Raw genomic sequence first — 19,260 nt, forward strand, 5'->3', positions numbered from 1 at the left:
AGCTGTAGATAACAATTATGGCAAGACAAAAATTCCAAATAATTAGGAGCAAGACCATGGCAAGTCTAGGGCTGAGAAAGATCCCTAATCCTGTGACAACTGTAAACATGGGAATGCCCAAAATTTGTGTCATGATGTGGCATGCTTGACTTGTTCATGAGGCATTGCAAGATGAGAAGAAAAGTAGCAAAGAACCAGTAAATGTATAACATCATTGTTGTTCTTTTGTCAACATTAGTTGAGCAGGCCATTCTCGAATGTCCTGGTTTGTCTCTACAAATGATACTTGTCTCCTTTCTTGAAAAGGATAACAGGGTGGAGGAGGAGCTCCTTTTGGCACAATGCAACAAGTCTGATTTTTTAAGACTGTGCACGCATGAACTGTTCTTGTGCCATTTTCTGTCTTGGAAAAGCACTGGCTGGCATCCGTCATGTTTACTTTTATATGCTGAAGTCTACCATCAACCTCAAACAGATGCAAATCACTTCAACTTGTCATAGTGTTATTTTGTACATCCTAAAAGTTCAGAAGAGTCTTCCAAACTTCCAAAATTTCTCTCAATTCAGTGAGGAGGAAAATTCAGAACACAGAGTTTGAATGTTCTGCCCAGATTTGTCACACATACAAAAAATGAGTGGAAGAAGGCAACACCCTTTCCTACTAACCCTGCAAACTCATCACAACTGCATTACACTGACACCCACAGGTGAAAACCCAGGGCCTCACATCTCTCAAGGACATCATCATGTCAACTATCACACACGCTACTTGAAGTAACCCTAGCTTAAATCAGTTGTCAGATGAAACAATGGCATTTAGAAGTGTAAAAGAAAAGGAATCATCAAATCCAGCTCTTAGGTAAGAATGTGCCGAAACTTTAACGCATATCAGTACAATTACTAGAATCCGGCGTTTCACTTTTTTAAATGCCATATCACCTGAACCTTTAGCAATTCCAAAATCAACTCCCTCTGGGAAAGATAGTATGCTTAAACTTTTTTTTTAATTTAAAAACGTAACACAAACACAAACAGCTAACTCAACAAGCTGCCCAGAAAATCAGCAATCTAAGCAGCCCTGAATCCCGAAGTATTTTACAACACCCTTCAAGACTATTAAAAACAACATAAATACCTCTTGCCAGGGAGAGAAAGTACCCTTCAGCATTTTTTTTTTCTTCTTTTTCTTTTCTCTTCCAGACTTTTAAGCCATTTTGGTAGTGCTTTTTTACATCACAGGAAGAACTATTAGAAATAGAGTTAGGTGGTGTCCTTTGAAGACTAAGAAAATTGATAAATCGAGACAATCTTGGAATAATGATGGGATGAATATAAGCTCCCCAATTCCTAGAATTGCTGGGGGTGCATACCAGTCACTGGGGTCAGTGAGGAAACAATTATAAGTCTGCTCTCCCAGCCCTCCAGGGAGCTCTGAAAATCTGGAGGTACCTGCTATTTCACTGTACTCAGCCAGAAAAGTGCTAGCATGGAAAGTGCTTTGACTATTAAAAGGAAAAAAAGAAGGTAATAGTAAGAGCTGATATTTATTAGGAATATATTCTGTGGTGAAGGCCACAGTGAATCACTTCATTTAATCACTATAGCCTGCAGGTTAAATACTATAATTATCCCTACTTTTCAGAAAAGAAAACTCAAGCTAAAGAATCATTGTATGATTATAATTCTGTAAAACAAATAAAAGATCTATAATAGAAATTTTCTCTAACAATCCCCCAAATTTTTGGAATGGTAGTATGTGGATAAGTTTTCTGTGACATTAAAAACTAATAAATACATTATACAAAACTCCTCCTTAAAGTGAATTAAAAGTATATTTTATTTTGAAAATGTGAACTACAGAAAGAAAGGAAGAAAGGGAGAGAAGGAACAGACTCAGGCTAAGAAAATCTAGAAAAGGTAAAAGTCTTGCCAAGGCCTTAGCTACTCTTAAAAAGTGGCCAAATCTAAATGCAAAACCAAGTCAGACACCAGACCACCACCACTGCACTGCACTCCCTCTTGCCCCTAGTAAGCTCCAAGACAGCAGAGGGCTCTGTGTTATTTTTCCCTTATTCAGAAGCCAACAGGAAACAGGCCACCATGCAGTGCTTGCTGTTGACCTAAACTGTGTTCCCTCAATCCTACAGGACATTTCAATTAATTTAACCAGCTTTATTCTTTGCTCAAAGCACCATGCTTGGGTCTGGGGAGGATACAGAGGTGAAGGAAACATGCCTCCTACCCTCAAGGAGCTTACCTTCTACCGGGGAGACGAGACACACAGAACTTACTCCAGTGTTCTAACAAAAGTAGCCCTAGGGCAGATTCTAACAGTGCACATGTCAAAATAGATTGATACTCTTCACAAAAACCACCTTAATCAAGTGCCCTTGAAGTATCAGTTCTCTCATATACAACTATGCCTACCTCCCTGGGCCAGTTAAACATTCAAGGGTTATTATATTTAATCAGAATGCCTGTATGGGGTTGGTGCTCTTGCTTCACCCTTTCAATATATGGAAGAGGAAACTGAGGCAAGAACAAGGCAGTGATTATCAAAGGTCGCACTACCCCTGTGGGGTCCAACAGCTGGAATCCAAATCAGGCATATAAGCCTAGGTTCCCTAAGAAGCAGAAAATGAGATGGGGGTCAAATGAGCAAGGATTTTGTTAGGAACAAGGATTTTATTTTATTGTGTGAAAGGAAATAGGAGGGGCTTTGGAAGACTGGGCAAACCATCAATGGCAATGCAAGTCTGAGCCCATGGGAAGGAGAAAGGGAGAAGAACTTGGGAAGAAATATCTATACTATTATGTGGTCGAAAGGAAGAAACATAAATCCATATTAGTCTTTAAACCAAAGTTGGCCTGCAAAAGAATGTATTTCCCAGGAATGGGTCTACCTTGGTAATCCCACCACACCTAGTCATTGGCTTATAGGAGGCTCCTCCCTGGGTCAATCTACTATGATCAAAGAAGGTCATAGTGGAGAAAAAAGTTATGCTTTAGGCCATTCCTAGCATAACTACATAAAAGGCAATGAAGTAGTTTCCAAGCAATAGCATATAGTGGGGCAGAATTAACACTGTGTCCAGTAAGTACACACCTCTCTCTTTTTGCAAAAGAAGCAGCTACTTACCTGAGACATACAGATCTCTTGAATTCTGCACCTTGTCCTTTAGTTTTAAAGTCACATCCAAATGCCCTGAGTAAATCTCATGACACTCACTCAGCTTGGCCCCCAGAGATGAAAGGATGACCTAGCTTTCCTGGAATTTGAACTTGTGAAGTTAAAAAGATATCACAGTTGACACTGAGATATCTAAATCATCCTTCACAATTTCACACGTTCCCAGGCCAAACCAGGAAAAAAGCACATCCTTCCAACAAGTGACGAGCTAAGATCTGGGCCATTTCTCCATCACCCACTGCTCTTTTTCCTCTATTTTACCCTTTTGGGGAAAAGGTCAATGCTAAGTTAATACTTTATGATTTACAACAGGCAGTAAATGTTCCATGCTGGACAGTATTTACCCAGTATTTTTTTATAGGATGCCAGATTTTTCCAGACTTTCTCTCATACAATAGTTAACTTGTTTGGAGTGGGTGGAGAAGGAAACACAGTCATTGAAAAGATCACTGCTTCCTCCTTGAAATCTAAAGAGTCTATTATAATTCTTCTTTCAGAATCTGTCTTTCGGGCCAAATCTCCTACAGATTAGAGAGAAGAGAAGTGGTTATGCTATCCAAGAGTTCACTTTCACTAACTGAATACTGTGCTACTAGATCTCTATAAATAATCACACAAAGAAGCCCATCTCACATCAGTAGAAAGAGAGGGCACTCAGCCACCTAGATCAGTCTTCTACCCACCAGACAGTACCTTCTTCTCTAAAAAAGCCCCTAACAGCAGCTGTAATCATGGGCAGCTCAGAGCATTATTGGCCATTGCTATTGGGGAGACTTTTGGACTTTGAGACACCAAGTACAGTTTTCAGTCTTGGGAAGATAGTACAGCAGAATGGCTAACATGGTAAGCTCCAGAATCAGAAGGAACCAACACAAATCCCAATCTCTGCTCCATCTTCTCTATATGTTTATCCTTTCAAAGCTTCAGACTCCTTAAAGGTCAAATGGTCAAAATACTCATACCCACCCCTAAAGGACTATAAGAATTACATCAGAAAAATATTTTCTTTTTTAAAAAAAATTATTTATTTTTGCATTAAAATTCTTAATACACCATTGTATCATAATTTATCACATCTCTGATTATGTATAAGGTATGTTGACACCAAATTCACATCTTCATACATGTATTTTGTATAGTAATGAGGGTCTCCTTTCACCATCCATGCTATTCCCCTTCTCCCTCCCTTTTCCTCCCACCCCTATTCCCTATCTAGATACAGAAAATATTTTCAATGAGCATGCATAGTACAATCCCCAGCACATAATAAATGCTCGTGTGGTGGGTACTATTAGTATCAGTTCTGGGCTTATCAACTTGTTCCTATGTTATTTTAAGCACATCACTAAATTCTCAGCTTATTAATGGGGCTGATGTGAATAACGTGACTTCACCAGGTAGTTTGAGAAGATTGAGTGAGATTATCCGCAAACTATAAAGCTTCTGCAAATGTGAAGATGATTATTATTTTCATTGTTATTAGCCTTCAATGATCTTCTTCATTGGAAAGTTAATGGATAACTTTCCAGAGGAAAGCTTGGAGCTAGGATAAGAACCAGAATGTAATGGGAGACAGTGAATGGCCACCTCAGGGTGGAGGTACCCATGTGCAATAATGTAAATTGCAAATCTATTTCTTTCCCAGCTTATTCCCTGATGAGTTGGTTAACCCTCCCTTCAAAAGGGTTAACCAACCCCAGTAAACTGGAAGACCGATATTTTTAAAAACAATCTTACCTTCCCTGGTGTCAATAGGAAACAGTATTTACTCACTACTGTTTTCCTTTCAAAAATCTGTCTAGTTGCATACTAGAAACAGCTTCAGCTGGTTTGTTTGTCTTGGACAAGCTGCTGAAGTTAAAAATTTTTGCTTGGCTGAATGTGGGACAGTTTCATAACCCTTTAAGAAGTGCATTGAAGGTGGTGCCAGCTCAGGACGAGGACAGCCGCTCCTTGCGTGCCTACACTTGCCACCCATTGTCAAGGGTGGCGGCATAATTAAATTAAGACAATGAGCAAAGCAACAGATGCATCTGAGACCAAGTCCCTGAGTGCTTTTGTTTAGTCACTGTCATTGTCTGCAACAAAAAAGTCACATGTGAGAGCCTGGGAAGAGAGCCAGATGCAAACCAGACAACATCCCAGCTGGTTTGAATGGCCTTCACCGTACGTGTGTGTGCATGAGAACCATGCTACTTGGAGCAGTGCTGGGTGAGTTTCAGCCCATAGCTCTGCTGTGACGCTGAGACAGGCTCAGAAGAAAAAGTCCAGAGGATACCTCTGCTCAAACCTCACACTTTCAACCTTCTGCTTTAGGAGCAAAGAAAAGAATATCTGTTGGAAACAAAAGATAAGATCTATATGATGTGTCTAGCTAACCTCAATGTTTTTGCTACAGCACTAATGAATTTGAAGAGCAGAATACAGAATATACCTGTTGTCTTCTACAAATCTGTAATTAATTCAGTTTGCAAGGAAAACTGGGAATTAAACATCTTGCAGAGCATTGTTAACATATCATTCAGTATTTTTTTTAGTTTGGGCATGTCAGATTCCTAAGAATATTTGTTTTAAGCTGGTATGCATCTTAAATAGGAAAAAAAAAGATAAAACTCAAATTAGAATACATCTCTTCTTGTTAGTTAATTTGGTTTATAGTTTGGCGGAAAGGTGGTAGCCTTCAAAATAGTTATTTAGGGACTTACATGAGATACATCCCATCAGCAGGGTCAACACAGAAATTTTTCAAGGAGTTTGGGAACATTTGTGTTTTTACTCTGTGGGCCCATATGTCTTTCTTTCATTTTCTTAACTACTATTTTTAAAAAAGCAATATTCATAGCTGCAATACATAACAATAAATGCATGTTAAATAGATTTGGTAAAAGGTGTGTGCTATTTGAGAAAAAAAGTGCCAGGATTTTAAATAGAAAGCATTTTGAGGATTCTATTCAAGTGCCTAGTTTCTTCGCATCAGCTTCTTTTGCAGTGGCCACTGAGCTAGACTCCTTCATCAATGTTTTCATACAGTGATGCCATCTGCCTTTCATTCAGTCAGTTCAGGGTTATCAACCTTCAACTGGAATTGCTAGCTGCCTTTCATGAAGGACTTGGTGGTAAAACTCTATAATGTTCCAGGCAGAACTGAACACATATAAGAAAAATTGCCAAATCCCTGTGGGTCTTGGCCAACAGGTATTATTTCTAAGGAATGGTAGGTGGGTTTTCTCCCATTTCAGCCTTAAAACTTTTCTCGTTGCTCTAGGTCTCAGTTCTGAGCAGCACTAAGGACTCGTAGTTCCTAACAGTGTTGTGTTTGGGTGGGTGATCATAACTTAAGCCAGAGGAAAAGTTTGGAGATTCTGGCCATCGTTATAAGAACCACTGGTTTGGGGTCTTAATGAAAACATGTTTTAAGGATGAGGATAAGAATTCTTGAACTCCATTTTGTAATTGTACATTATGTCCCCCCATAGAAGATTCTCTGGCTAGAAGCAAAACCAAGAAAAGAAGTGCTTTAAGTGTGTGCATGTGAATAACATTTTAGTTCACATCTCATTATATGACTAAATACAGTGCTATTTAAATTGATTCAAGGCTAAAATAAGAACTATAGAAAAAGTCGAATGACTTGGTTTTGCACACTGTGAAGGAATCCCTCGTACTCATGTGATTCATCCTATAGATATTTTTTGAGCACCTGCAATATCCTAGGCCCTGTTTTAGACTCTGCAGCTGTCACAGTGTCCTTGCCCTCATAGAGCTTCGATTCTAAATGAAACTCCAAATTCCTTAGCTAATAGCCTTATTTGTCAGTGAGTGAATGGTATCACCAAAGCACAGAACTCAGGATATTTGGTCTTAGAATAGTTACTTTGCAATACAGGTGACATAAATAATAAGAGCAAACAAAGAGTAACTGAAAATAGTAACAGCTAATACTTATGTAGTGCTTATCATGTGCCAGACTAGTATTAAGTGCTTTTATTATACATGAATCCTTTCATCTTTAATCCTATAAGGTAGATAATGTTATTATTCTGTTTCATGAAGCAACAGAGACAAAAGAGACCTCATTTGCACAAGTTCCCATGGCTGGAAAATACATTAATTAGGAATTGAGCTCAGCTCAGGAAGTCTGTGATTTTATAGATGACATCAATGACAAACTTGTGAATTTCTATTTCCCAAACTCTGCCTCTTTCTAGAGGGCAGGGAAAAGAACAAAAAAAAAGAGAGAGAGAAATATCACCTTTTTCACAAAAATTAAAACAGAACTGTGATAAAAACAGCAGAGGATGATCTCACCATCTGATTGATGTGTTTGTTTTATTTTGTTTTTTTTCCTAAGAAAAGATGCTACAGGTCAGACACAGGGATTTTCAGGATCCCTTTCCTATTAATGTGTGAGATAGACAGATGGGTAGAAATACACTTTACATGATTATATATAATCATATATTATAATATGATTATATATACATATATAAAATATATGTATGTGTATATATGTATATATGTGTGTATAATATATATATTACACACACATATATTTCCACATCTCCAGACATGGAAGTAACCTAAGTGCGGTTTAGCCAAGGAATTAACTAAAGACCTGTCCATCTGTATGCCTCTCTCAGAAAAACCAATGCCTAAAGCTCTGCTGTAGCTTGATTCATGGCATACAAAATACAAAAGAATGAGACCTCGTGTTAAAAACAGATGGGTACAGTTAGATAGGAAAAATAAGTACTAGTCTATTGCAACACAGCAGCCTGAGTATAGTATAGAATAATTGATTATATATTTTGTAAAGAATGAGAAGAGAATGTCAGTTTCCCAGCATGAAGAAAGGATAGAATTTTAAGGGTCTAGAAATACTAATTACCCTGTTTTGATTATCACTGCTGATACCCATGTATTGAATTGTCTATCACAAGGTTCCCCATAAATATGTACAATTTTAAAATAGATGCACTTAAAACAATTAAATTAGAAGGGTCTACAAAACCTCACCAAGCTAACGTCACTGTCTCTCCTTTATTCATAGGAAGTTCATTTGAAGAACGCAAGTAGAGGGAGCGCAGGAAACAAGAACTACAGAATGTAGGAAGAGCCTCCTGAGGAGCCAAGAATGACATGTCACCGCAGGATTCCTTGCTCTGCGCGAGTTACCTGTTAAACATTGGAACACCTACCAAAAAATAAGTTTGATAGCATTTCAAAGATGGGCATTTCCCCCAAGGAAATATACAAGTAAACATTCCAACATTGTCTTTAGCAGTGATTGTTAAAAGATTTGCACCTTGCAAAAACGGTCCTGGAGTTGATAGATTGCTGTTGATCCTATATCAACCATGTTCTATAGAGAAAAATATATATATATCTTAGTCCCTGCCTCTTAAGAGCCACAGATGCATGGGTGTTGTTCAGACCCAGCTGCCCTCAGTTCCTTTCTGAATCTTGGCTGCTGCAGCATCCATTCAGCAACCTGGTCTAAGTGGTTTATGAATTGTTTTCTTATTTGTACTTCTTTCTACACAACACAAAATGTTTATTTTACAATGTCTAATAATCTTCTTTGTCTACCCCATCACTCACCCTTTCATGTCATTTACATTTGTCTAATTTGGCCTCCTCAAAAGCAGTAGCAAGAAGTCAAAGAGCCCACCGATGTTTAACCTACAAGATTCAATCTGTGGCATTCGTACCAAATATGAATTGGATGCATTTATTTTAAACAAATAGCTTTATTTTTCCACATCATGCCACACACACACACAAAAAAAAATATAAGAACGCAAACAGTTGCAACTTTGAGGCCAATCATTTTTAGGTGTATGTTTGAAACAGAAAGTCTCTTAAACTCTCAATGGTTCCTTCGAATGATGAGTTAGCGTGCAACCTGATTAGCAAATTCTCTCTTTTTATTTTTTCCATGTAGAGCACTATGTAAATTTAGCATATCAATAACACAGGATATATCAAACAGTATGTAAAACTTTGTTTTTTAGTACAATGGTGCTATTTTGTAGTTTGTTATATGAAAGAGTCTGGTCAAAACGGTAAAAGGCGAAAGCAAAGCAGGAGGGAAAGCCTGGAGCCAAGGATGGTACCAAGGGGAGGGAAACTGGAAATTCCATCCATTTAGGAAAGAGGGCAAAGTCCCCCAACTATGCCTCCAGAGGAATTTAACATGCAAAACACCAATGCAAATTCGACTGGCACGTCCAGAGAGGAAGCCGTGGAATGGAAAAAGCAAAAGGCTAGGAATTTTAACAGTCCTGGTTTCTGTTTCTTGCCAAAGAAACAAACATCCAGCTCTGCCACAGACTCACCACTGTGTGACCTTGGGCAAGTCGCTTCACCTCTCTGTGCCTCAGTTTCCTCATCTGCAAAATGGGGGCAATATGTCATCTACCTACCTCAAAGGGGTGGTATGAGGGTCAAAAAGATGAAGCTTCAGATTTTTATCCTGGGTTGGTAGGAGGGCGCAACACCAGAGCCCTTGAATTGCTGGGATATATGGAATTCTACAAACAACCCATTCACAACATGGCTAGAGGGTTATTAACCAAATGTTTTTATGAATATAAGTGAAAAGAGAGAAAGGAAAAGAGAACAGTGGAAAAACAAAAAGATTTCTACCAACGAAAGGGTAATCAATCGATCACTCCATTTGTTAAGTTCTTAACTGATTTTTTCCAAGCGGTTGCCTTCTGTCTAGTAGCACCTCTTTAAATGTGACAAATAATATTCTACTCATTTGGAAAAACACACTTTTCTTGCTTCTTAGAAAATATAAGAAAAACGGCCCAAGATTTTAAATATTGAAATAATATCCACTAAAATATCACATAGTTACTTTCTTTAATGGACTTTCTTCTTATCCTTAGTTGTATATATACACACGTATTTTATTTTTGTGAAAATATGCTGACTAGAGTTGGTAATTAAGAGACAAAAAATTCCTCCTCAACCTTGAAATTTCTCCTCATATCTGATTAGAAGAGTGATTCCGAACTTTCTGTGAATGTCTTACACATTCAACTGAACATTGATATTAAGAAAATCCAAAAATGAGGACAGCCCCCCAAAATGCTCCCTGTCTATGGATCAGGATTTTCCTTTTAGAACAATGAACTATCCAGCATTCAGATATTTTTATCTGCCTTAGATTTTTTTTTGGTGAAAAGCACACAATTTGAGTATGTCATGTAAATTTTTATCTTTTATGTTCTTGGAAAGTATATATGAAAAACAAAAATGACATCTTTAGGTTTGGGGGTTTTCTTTCTTTCTTTCTACCTTTCTTACTGGTCTCCTCAAGTTTAAGAGGCCAGGAAAAAAAAAGAAAAGAAAGACTTCCTGAATCTCTGATAATATGCCAAAAGAAGGTCTTATTCAGTGGAGTGTTCCTGTTCAGTCAACTAGCATCTTAACACTCAGTCCTCAGAGCCATTTGAATCGAGCGCCTTAGGGATGCTGAGTAAGGCTCTGATCTCTATGGAGAGATGTCAAAAAAAAACACAAAAACCTATAAATTGGTTTTGCTCTCTGCCTGTTTTCTAGACGAGGATTCTATGGAATGATATGCTAGACCTAAGCATCTCTCCAAGATGGCTCTTCTGATTTTTATTTCTTGTTCCCAGTGTATACCTTTTAAAATTGCTGACTCCCAGAAAAACTTCACAGGCAGTCTTCCACAGATTTATGGGTTTCTTGACATAGTTGGATATGATAATTCTAAGGGTGACTATGACATATTTTATTCATTTAATTCTACATGCAGTCAAAAATATCCCAATGAGGAAAGCTTCAATATGTGATACCATGTCATTTTTAAAAACATTTTCCAATACATAATCCCCTCCAGCTGGATCCTAAATCAACAAATAAAAATTAATTAGACTAGCCCACCATTTTACTTTCAAATGAATTAAGACAAATAGATGTTATTGCTGCAATTCAATTGATTATTGCCACAGAATGGCTCAGGATTGACAGGAAAGAAGCACCTAGAACTTCACAGCTCAAAATTTTACCCACTTTGCTATGGAGTTATATTTCTTTAGTACTTAGAAATGGGGCAATTTTCAGTTGTTTATAAAAAGAATGACAAAAATTGGTAGGATGAGCTTTCAATGGATAGGTTTATTTCCACTGTAATTGACAGTATTCCACACCTCTGTCAATTTTTGGTTTCTCTTCCCCAAATAGTGTAAAGAATTATTTGACTATTTCAAGATTAGGCAATTTCACTGGACAGGCTAATGCATCTCCCCATCAAAACTCACTCTTCTATTTTAAAAGAAAATCTCATCACCTAGACTGCACACACATGTTCACATGCTCACCCTAAGAGTCCAATGGAATACTGAGGGAAAAAAAATCACTTCCTTGAAAATCTTACTTAAAAATAATGAAAACAAACAAAGCCTCCTTATGAATCCTTCCTTTCCCTTCCCTTAGAACATGGATGTTTGTATAGATGAAAACATCTCATGCTCTGTGGCTCCAGGGTTTCTGTTACTAGTTTATGGCTTGCAAGAATGCTTAGAATGAAGATGTAGCATATTTTGCTTTCCCATTTATTGTTTGGCCAGCAATGCCAATGTGGTGCTATTGTTTCTTTAAGAAAGTACTTGACTTAAAAAAAATGAAAAAAAGAAAAAAAAAGAAAGCATAGACATATTTTTTTAAAGTACGAAACCAACAATTCTATAGATAGATGGCTTAATAAAATTGCATTAGATCTAGTCACACCACCTTTCAACTTTGTATCACTCACAAGTAAAGTGTTGTTCACCAAATTGTGAGTTTGGGGGTACTGGGGTAGAAGATGGAAATTTTTAAAAGTTACAAGGCTCCATTATTTCGTTGGCTCTCAAACTCAGCAAAATTAGCAATATTTCATCTAATCCAAACACTTTGATCAAGTGCTTGGAGTATAAAGGGAAAGAAAAAGAAAGATCTTCTAGGTAAATGGCAGAACTAGAAAGAGTATTCAGTTGCTTTTTGATTTTTTTTTTTGTTTTGTTTTTTTGGGTTTTCTTTTTTTGTGCTCTGCTCTAAAACAGATATTCAGCAAGTGGAGAAAATAAAAACAAAGAGGAAAAAAATACATAGATTCGCCAACTACTAAAAACAGCTTCTGCCACATCTTCCTTGGGTGTTCTTTGGTATGGTCTGTAGAAGATCCTCTCCCTTCTTCAAAGATCTCAAACAGGCAGGAGCTCTCCTAAAACACAATCACTGATCTCATTGGGAAATGTGGGAAAGGACTTCCTTATGAGATGGGGGTCATCTGCTGATTAAGAAAGAGAAGCCTTTATGAGAAATTGTTGAAAGAGATGTTACAATCTGTGAAGATGTTTTTGTTCTCAGTTTCTGATTTTTTTTAACTTTAAACTGTCTTTATGAATACCCGAATGTTCCAAATGACTTGGTCCTTTTCTTCTTTTTTCATATTGGAATGAGGGGATGATAAGATTAAACCACATATACTCTTTAAACCATAGGCTAGATAGAAACATATGCTTGACTTATCGAATCCAACTATTTAAAATGTTTTGCTATTTTTAACCTTGAAAGATGGTCCTAAATTATTAGAGTAGACTCTGTTTGGCTGTCCTCATAAGAAAGAGCATTTCCGTTCAAATCACATGGATTTCCCATCGATGTTTTCAAAAGGTAAATCTGACCTATGATAAGGCCTCATGTACTTTAAAATACAGTAGAAGAATTAGCAGTCTTCATGTCCCTTCCCTGAAATGATCATAAAGTCCAGGATCTGAGGGGGCAAAAACAAAAAGAAAATTTTTTGGATTCTTTATTTTTGTTTTTGTTATGTTTTGTTTTCAAGGTTAGTGCTTAATCTTATAGTACATATTTGCTTATTGCTATTTTAATATTCTATAAGACTTTCCTGTTAGGTATTAGAAATTGATACATAGATATCTTTTTTGTGTGTAACTTCTATTTAAAAAGAAAAGAAGACACAAAGACTGTCTAAAGCTTTAAGTGCATATGGTACAGGATAAAGTTAATGATTTAAATAAATAAGTCCTATCTGGAACAATTTTTTTTTTTAAGGAAAACTCTCACAGATAAAACAGGCCCAGGAGATTTTGAAACTGTCTTTATTCTTCTCCGTCCTTTTTTTTTTTTTATTATTTAAATCTGCCTCAGAATTTTTTAGAGAGCTGATCAAGCTGAAGTCCTAGAATTAAAGGAACCTCTTTTAAAAAAAACATACACTTCACATGGTCCCACTTAATGTATGATTACATTGATCTTAAACACAGTCCTTCTCTCCCTATTTTCCAAATGTCACTGATATAAACTTTCAAGGGAAACTTAAAAAAAAATTTAAAAAGAGAGAGAACACAAGAGTCAAAGTGTTCCTGCCCAAATGAAATATGAGCTAAGATGGAAATAGAGTTTCTCCTACTTAAAAATCCAATGCTGATTCACCTTCAAAATGACCTTTTACAATCCTTAGAATACCTCTTTGTTCAAATTGCCCAGGCCTACAAGCAAACATTACTCATTTTCTTTTGCCCACAATGCACTAAAAATGTAAAGTAGAAAAAATGAAATTAGAATTCTAAAAATCCCTTCCAAGCCACCCACCGACCCCACTCACAGATTCATAGCAAAGTCACTCTGTTGATCCCTTACTCTGATTTTATTTAGATATTTATCTTGTACCTGCTGCTAAACACAGTGCAAGAGGGACTCTGAAACCTCAAGCTGTCTGCTCGCATCTCTTCTCTGTGTCTATGTATCATTAAAATGTCTATTCAAAATATCAAAAACTTTCAAACATCATGTAGCTTATATTCAGTTCACATAGAAGCCCCAAATAGATGTCAGATCTCTTTTTGCTAAGAGAGTTAATGAACTATGAGAATTGGGATTACATAATGTATTTTGCTTCATGTATTTTTATCACACTTATAGGCCAAATGTGATAAATAAACTTACAGACACTGAATTAATTTTCCCCTGCTTCTTTGAAACCAGAAAATAATGATTGGTCATTCATTGTATCAGTTTTAGTGAAAAGCATACTTTTATTAAATTAATTCTGATTGCATTTGAAATTATTATTCAATTCATTTATGGCAGAAGAATATCAGTCCTAATAACTTCTAAAAATGTACTAACTGAATCATTATCTTACATTTACTGTTTAATAAGCATATTTTGAAAATGTATGGCTAGAGTGTCATAATAAAATGGTATATCTTTCTTTAGTAATTACATTAAAATTAATCATGTTTGATTAATTTGTTCTTTTGGATAATGTTGGTGTAATGTGTCATTTCTTAAGAGGTCTACCGTTATATAGCATTCTTATTAATTAACATCATCACAACAAGTAAACATGAAAACTTACCCAGAAAAATAAAATCAATCATACAACAAAATGGAAATATCTTATAGAACTTAGATTATATATTTTTTAAAAAGTATACTTCAAAGGATGTATACAAAGTAAGAGCAAGATAAGATGAATTATATAATATGTGCATCAATAATAAAGTAGGTTGAAGAAACTGGCCCTACTCACTAAGACTCAGCATTGAGTAATAACCCAGGATAGAAAGTTTTTGGCAAATAATTTTCTTGCCAAAATACCTAAACATATTTATAGAGTACCTAATAAACAGATGGCATTTAATACACACCCAAACCAAGAGACTATATAAGAATGTGATCTCTCAGTATTGAGCTTTTATTTCAATAGATCTTTCTAACTCTTTACTGAATAGACACTGTGGATATCAAACTCACAACAGTATTCATAGTGATACAAAGTGTAAATGTTTAAAATTTCCCTCTTGTTTAAAAGCACATGATTGATCAATTTTTCTTTTAATAAACTCACCATACACTATTTGGAAAATAACTCCAATGTGAAAATAGCTCATGAACTTGGTACTTGGTTTTAAAGAAATAGTACTAAAGTTTTCTTTACTATTTCCCACATGACCCTGATAACTTCACTCCCCATGATTCCCACCCTCACTTCCTCAAAATTTCTGTGGATCTGCCCTGGACCAATATTCCTCAGGCTCTTTCCTCCAAAGGTCTAACTCATGCTTTGTCATTTTATCTCCCATGGCCACAGTCTTCTACCAGCTCTTCTCTACCCTCTGCTCAGGAGAGTATCTTTCTCCCTGCATTCACACTAGGTTAATCTAGTTCCACCCCTGCTAAAGGTTTTGTAGATAAGGAAGTGGGAGGCAACTGAGCACACAGCAGAAAAGGCATCTAATTCAATGTCAAACATCCATTACTACACATTTTTCAAGGAATTTCTGGCTGCTCACAGGCCTCCTGTTGCCTTAGTAAGAACTCTCCTCTCTTTTGCAAACCCTCTCAGGAACAACAGTGTTTCCTATCCAACCTTTCATCACCTCCCTTAGAAAGAACTTGCAAGAAAATTCTATTGTGTTCTTCTGCAGAGCAAACTTCCTCTATGACAGCTTTGCCCATGCTGGGGTGGAGGCAGAGCTGACCCACATTTTATTACTGAATGACCAAAAAGTGTTTTTTCCAAAACAAAGGAACAATTCCATTCTTAGAAGGAATGTTATCTTCCTCCAAAGTCATTTAGGTCAAATGACTGCCACCATTAAAAATATTATTTTCTTCCTGTCAGATCTGCATCAGGAATAATTATCAGAAATTGAAAGAGACAATAGTTTGAACAAGGTAAAAACATTTGCCAGGATTTGCTTCCCATCTTATTTGGCCCAGAACCTCTACATTAAATGTCGATCACTATTCTAAATATAATGATGGTTCATATTCGCTGAGCACTTACTGTGGGTCAGTCCCTGTGTCAAGTGACCTACCTACATTGTCTCATTCATCCTTAAAGAAAAATTTCTATGCATAAGACACGACTATGAACCCTATTTTAAAGACTGCCCAAAGACATTATTTAACTTTCTGAAGGCAACAGGCAGTCAGAACCAGCTTGAATCTGGGTCGAAGACAACAAAACCTGTGTTTTTATTCTTCACCATCCACGTCCCAATCCTGACATGAAAACAGCTCGGTGCACAGATCAATACATTCTCATTCAAATTTTGTTTTACATGTTACAGGCAGAAATAGAGCTAGTTATATCTTTGAGTGATAAATCACATTTGAGTATGGCATTATCAAGATAAATAAGCATTTCTGTACATGACCAGTGTTATCTACCCTGGCTTTAAACATTGCTGGCTATCATTCCTCCACTCAGCCACACTATAATATCAGTCCTGACAATGCTTCACACAAAGTATGTAACATCCAAGGGTAAACCAATCTCCAGACTCCTTGGGGAGGAAGGTTATGTCTTATACTCTTACACAATCCAGAAATAAACAATTTTCACATGAGTCAAACTGAAGCCGATCATAAAGAATCTTATCAAGGGCTCCGGCAATTATCCATCTACTCTTTTCCCTTGACAACTTATCAAAGTCAGTGTAGTCTCAAGGGTAAAGTTTGAATCAGAGCTGCTGGAAGAAAAGAAAAAAAGTGCCCTTGAAGCTTGGAACTTCACGAGACCACGCTCCAATGAACTTGTCCTCCAAAACAGCCTGTTAGACCACATTACAGGTTCCCAGTAGGAACAGTGCTGGTCCTAGATGGCATTTTGAAAACACATAGGGATACCTGGGGTTGTCACAATGATTGGGGAAAGTGTTACTGGCATTTATTAGGCAGAGGCCAGGCCTTTAGAATTTTCATGTAGGTGATAACCCTATTTATAATCATTAAGTGTAGAATATAACTCCAATTTATTTTAAAACTCAAAGTATTTTTCCATGATTTTAACACAAACTGGATTTTGCAGGAATGCAATTGCCATGTAGACCGAGGGAAGATTTTAGGTCTTTTGTTTGGAACTTTACCAAATGTTGTCGCCATTTTAGAAAATCCGCACCAACAATGGCAATGTTGATTGTGCTATCTGAAACTCTTCAGTCTGTACCTAGCAGTCTGCACAGGCAGTTTTCACATTCGCGATTCCCTACACGGGTGTAAACATCTGACAACTTCATTATGTTTTCTAATAGAGTTGTGTCTGAGCATTTCTATCTTATGATGCATGCTTTTTTATTACAAACTCTTTTCCTTTAATTTCTCCTTTATATTACAATCTAAGCATGGCTCTGATTTGTCATAGTTGTTAAAATTGTGTATTTCAATGTAATCTATGAATCTCATTTGGAAATTAAAATGTCTGTCACAAAATGTTCATTATAAAAAGTGGAGCTTTGGATCTGACAGGGCTGAATCACTGGGATATCAATTTTGACACTCCCTGGGTCACAATGACAGATAGATGGCAGAGCTTTTGCTCCCTTAGTCATGAGGAATCCTAAGTACAGGACTGAACTAAAAACTGGCCTCTTCCTCACCTGTTTATGGATAGAGATTAAGCCTCTTTGGGATCCAATAAAGGATAATGGTTATGGTTAATACAACATCTGGTTTCTAAATGTTCTTTCCTTTACCCTATGATGGGATTAGATGACTTTGAAAAGAATAAAGCGATCACTAAAAACAGAAACAGATGTAAATTGCATTTGAGACAATTGAAGCAGTACATCAGAAGTAACATTTGACCTTGGATTTCAAGTAAGGTAGGAAATGTGGCCTGGCAAGAAGGTTCCTCTCTTTAGGGAGGAAGAGAGTTAAAGATCAAGTAATTGTCCTATAATTTCCTAACTCTACTTATTTCACTCAGTGGCTCCTGCCTAGCCCCCAGCTCATTCAAATGGAAATGAGGAGGGGGTCATAGACCTTAGTTATGTCAACTTCTCTATTTAAGTGCTGTGGCTGAACCTAACATTCTACCCCACACTGTTCTTCCCAACCCAAATCTTTAGAAGGTAAAAGGGGAGGGGTTATTCCTTGAGAAATTGAAAGAGACAATAGTTTAAACAAGGTAAAAATATCTGCCAGGATTTGTTTCCTATCTTATTTGGCCCAGAACTTCTACTTCAGCCACCCTTATATAATGTAAAATGCACCAAAGTACCAAAGTTCTCTTTGTATTTATTCTGGATCTCTCTACTTTAAGAGTCATTTGGAAATACAAACAACCCCATCCCTCTCCAATAGGCCAAATTGATTCTTCTTGACTGTTAATATTGAAAAGTCTCTTTTGGTATCACTAGACCCTGCAGCTATAGTAAAAGCTATAGTAAAATTCACTACAGATTTATGCAAAATGTGCTGGTTGTTAACCTGTCTGCTTTTATACCTGTTTCCCAACATTCCCTTGATCTGCTCTATTTTACAGGGAACTACATTTCACAGCATCTATGCTTTCTGGTCTCTGGGTGAAGTTGTCCAAAGGAGACACAAGCAAAAGGTTGAGGATAAGAGGAAGGAAGAAGCCAGGGTATCCCCCCACCTTTTCCCTCTGCTTCAAGTAGCATCTTTTAGCAATATGTGCAGCTCCTCCCTCCATGGTCCTTGTCCTCCAGCCCAAGAAGCATCTCATGCCTCCTGATGGACCTAGGTCTATCTACTGGTTTTTCCCACTGGGAATTCATCTCCTTTCTGTGTCTCTCTAGCCCTAGGCATAGTGATTTCCTGATACTGATATTCTCTGGGTGGGCTCCTCTCCCTTATTCAGCTACTCATCTCTTTATCACCTACATTAAATCCTCTCTGTGTTAATATACAGGGGTTATATTAACCCTAACCAATACAAATAGGAACAAGATAGCAGTTAGAAACATGGGTGCAGAAACCTGGCAGATGTGAGTTTGTGTCATGGCTCTGGCATTTCTAGCTGGTTGCTTTGGACAAATTAAAATGACTTCTATGAAGATCAGTAATATCTGTCTTATATTAATATGAGGATTAAACATTATCGTGCCACAGTTCCTAAACACCTAAATTTCTCAAAATAGTGAAATTTCAAAAACTAAAAGTAAAAATTGGGTGAAATGGACATCAGATGGCAAAATCTGTATTTAGCTAAAATAAGGCCATAAAAAAGTAATCATCTATCACCAACATTTGTCATTAAAAAAAATAAATTT

The 19,260-nt window shown here is 36.9% G+C and overlaps 1 protein-coding gene across 4 annotated transcripts in view; it reads left to right on the plus strand.

The window, feature by feature from the left end:
- Positions 1-13,359, plus strand: part of Igf1 (insulin like growth factor 1) — a 72,941-nt gene extending 59,582 nt beyond the window's left edge. For all 4 annotated transcript variants that reach the window (XM_015482844.2, XM_015482845.2, XM_048803003.1 and 1 more), the window contains one exon: positions 8,241-13,359. In XM_015482844.2, the coding sequence (XP_015338330.1) occupies positions 8,241-8,266 (26 nt within the window). In that variant the 3' untranslated portion in view covers positions 8,267-13,359. The remainder of the gene's footprint in view (positions 1-8,240) is intronic.
- Positions 13,360-19,260: the final 5,901 nt, after the last annotated feature.

Source organism: Marmota marmota, unplaced genomic scaffold, assembly GCF_001458135.2.
Source record: "Marmota marmota marmota unplaced genomic scaffold, marMar, whole genome shotgun sequence".
Lineage (NCBI taxonomy): Eukaryota > Metazoa > Chordata > Mammalia > Rodentia > Sciuridae > Marmota > Marmota marmota.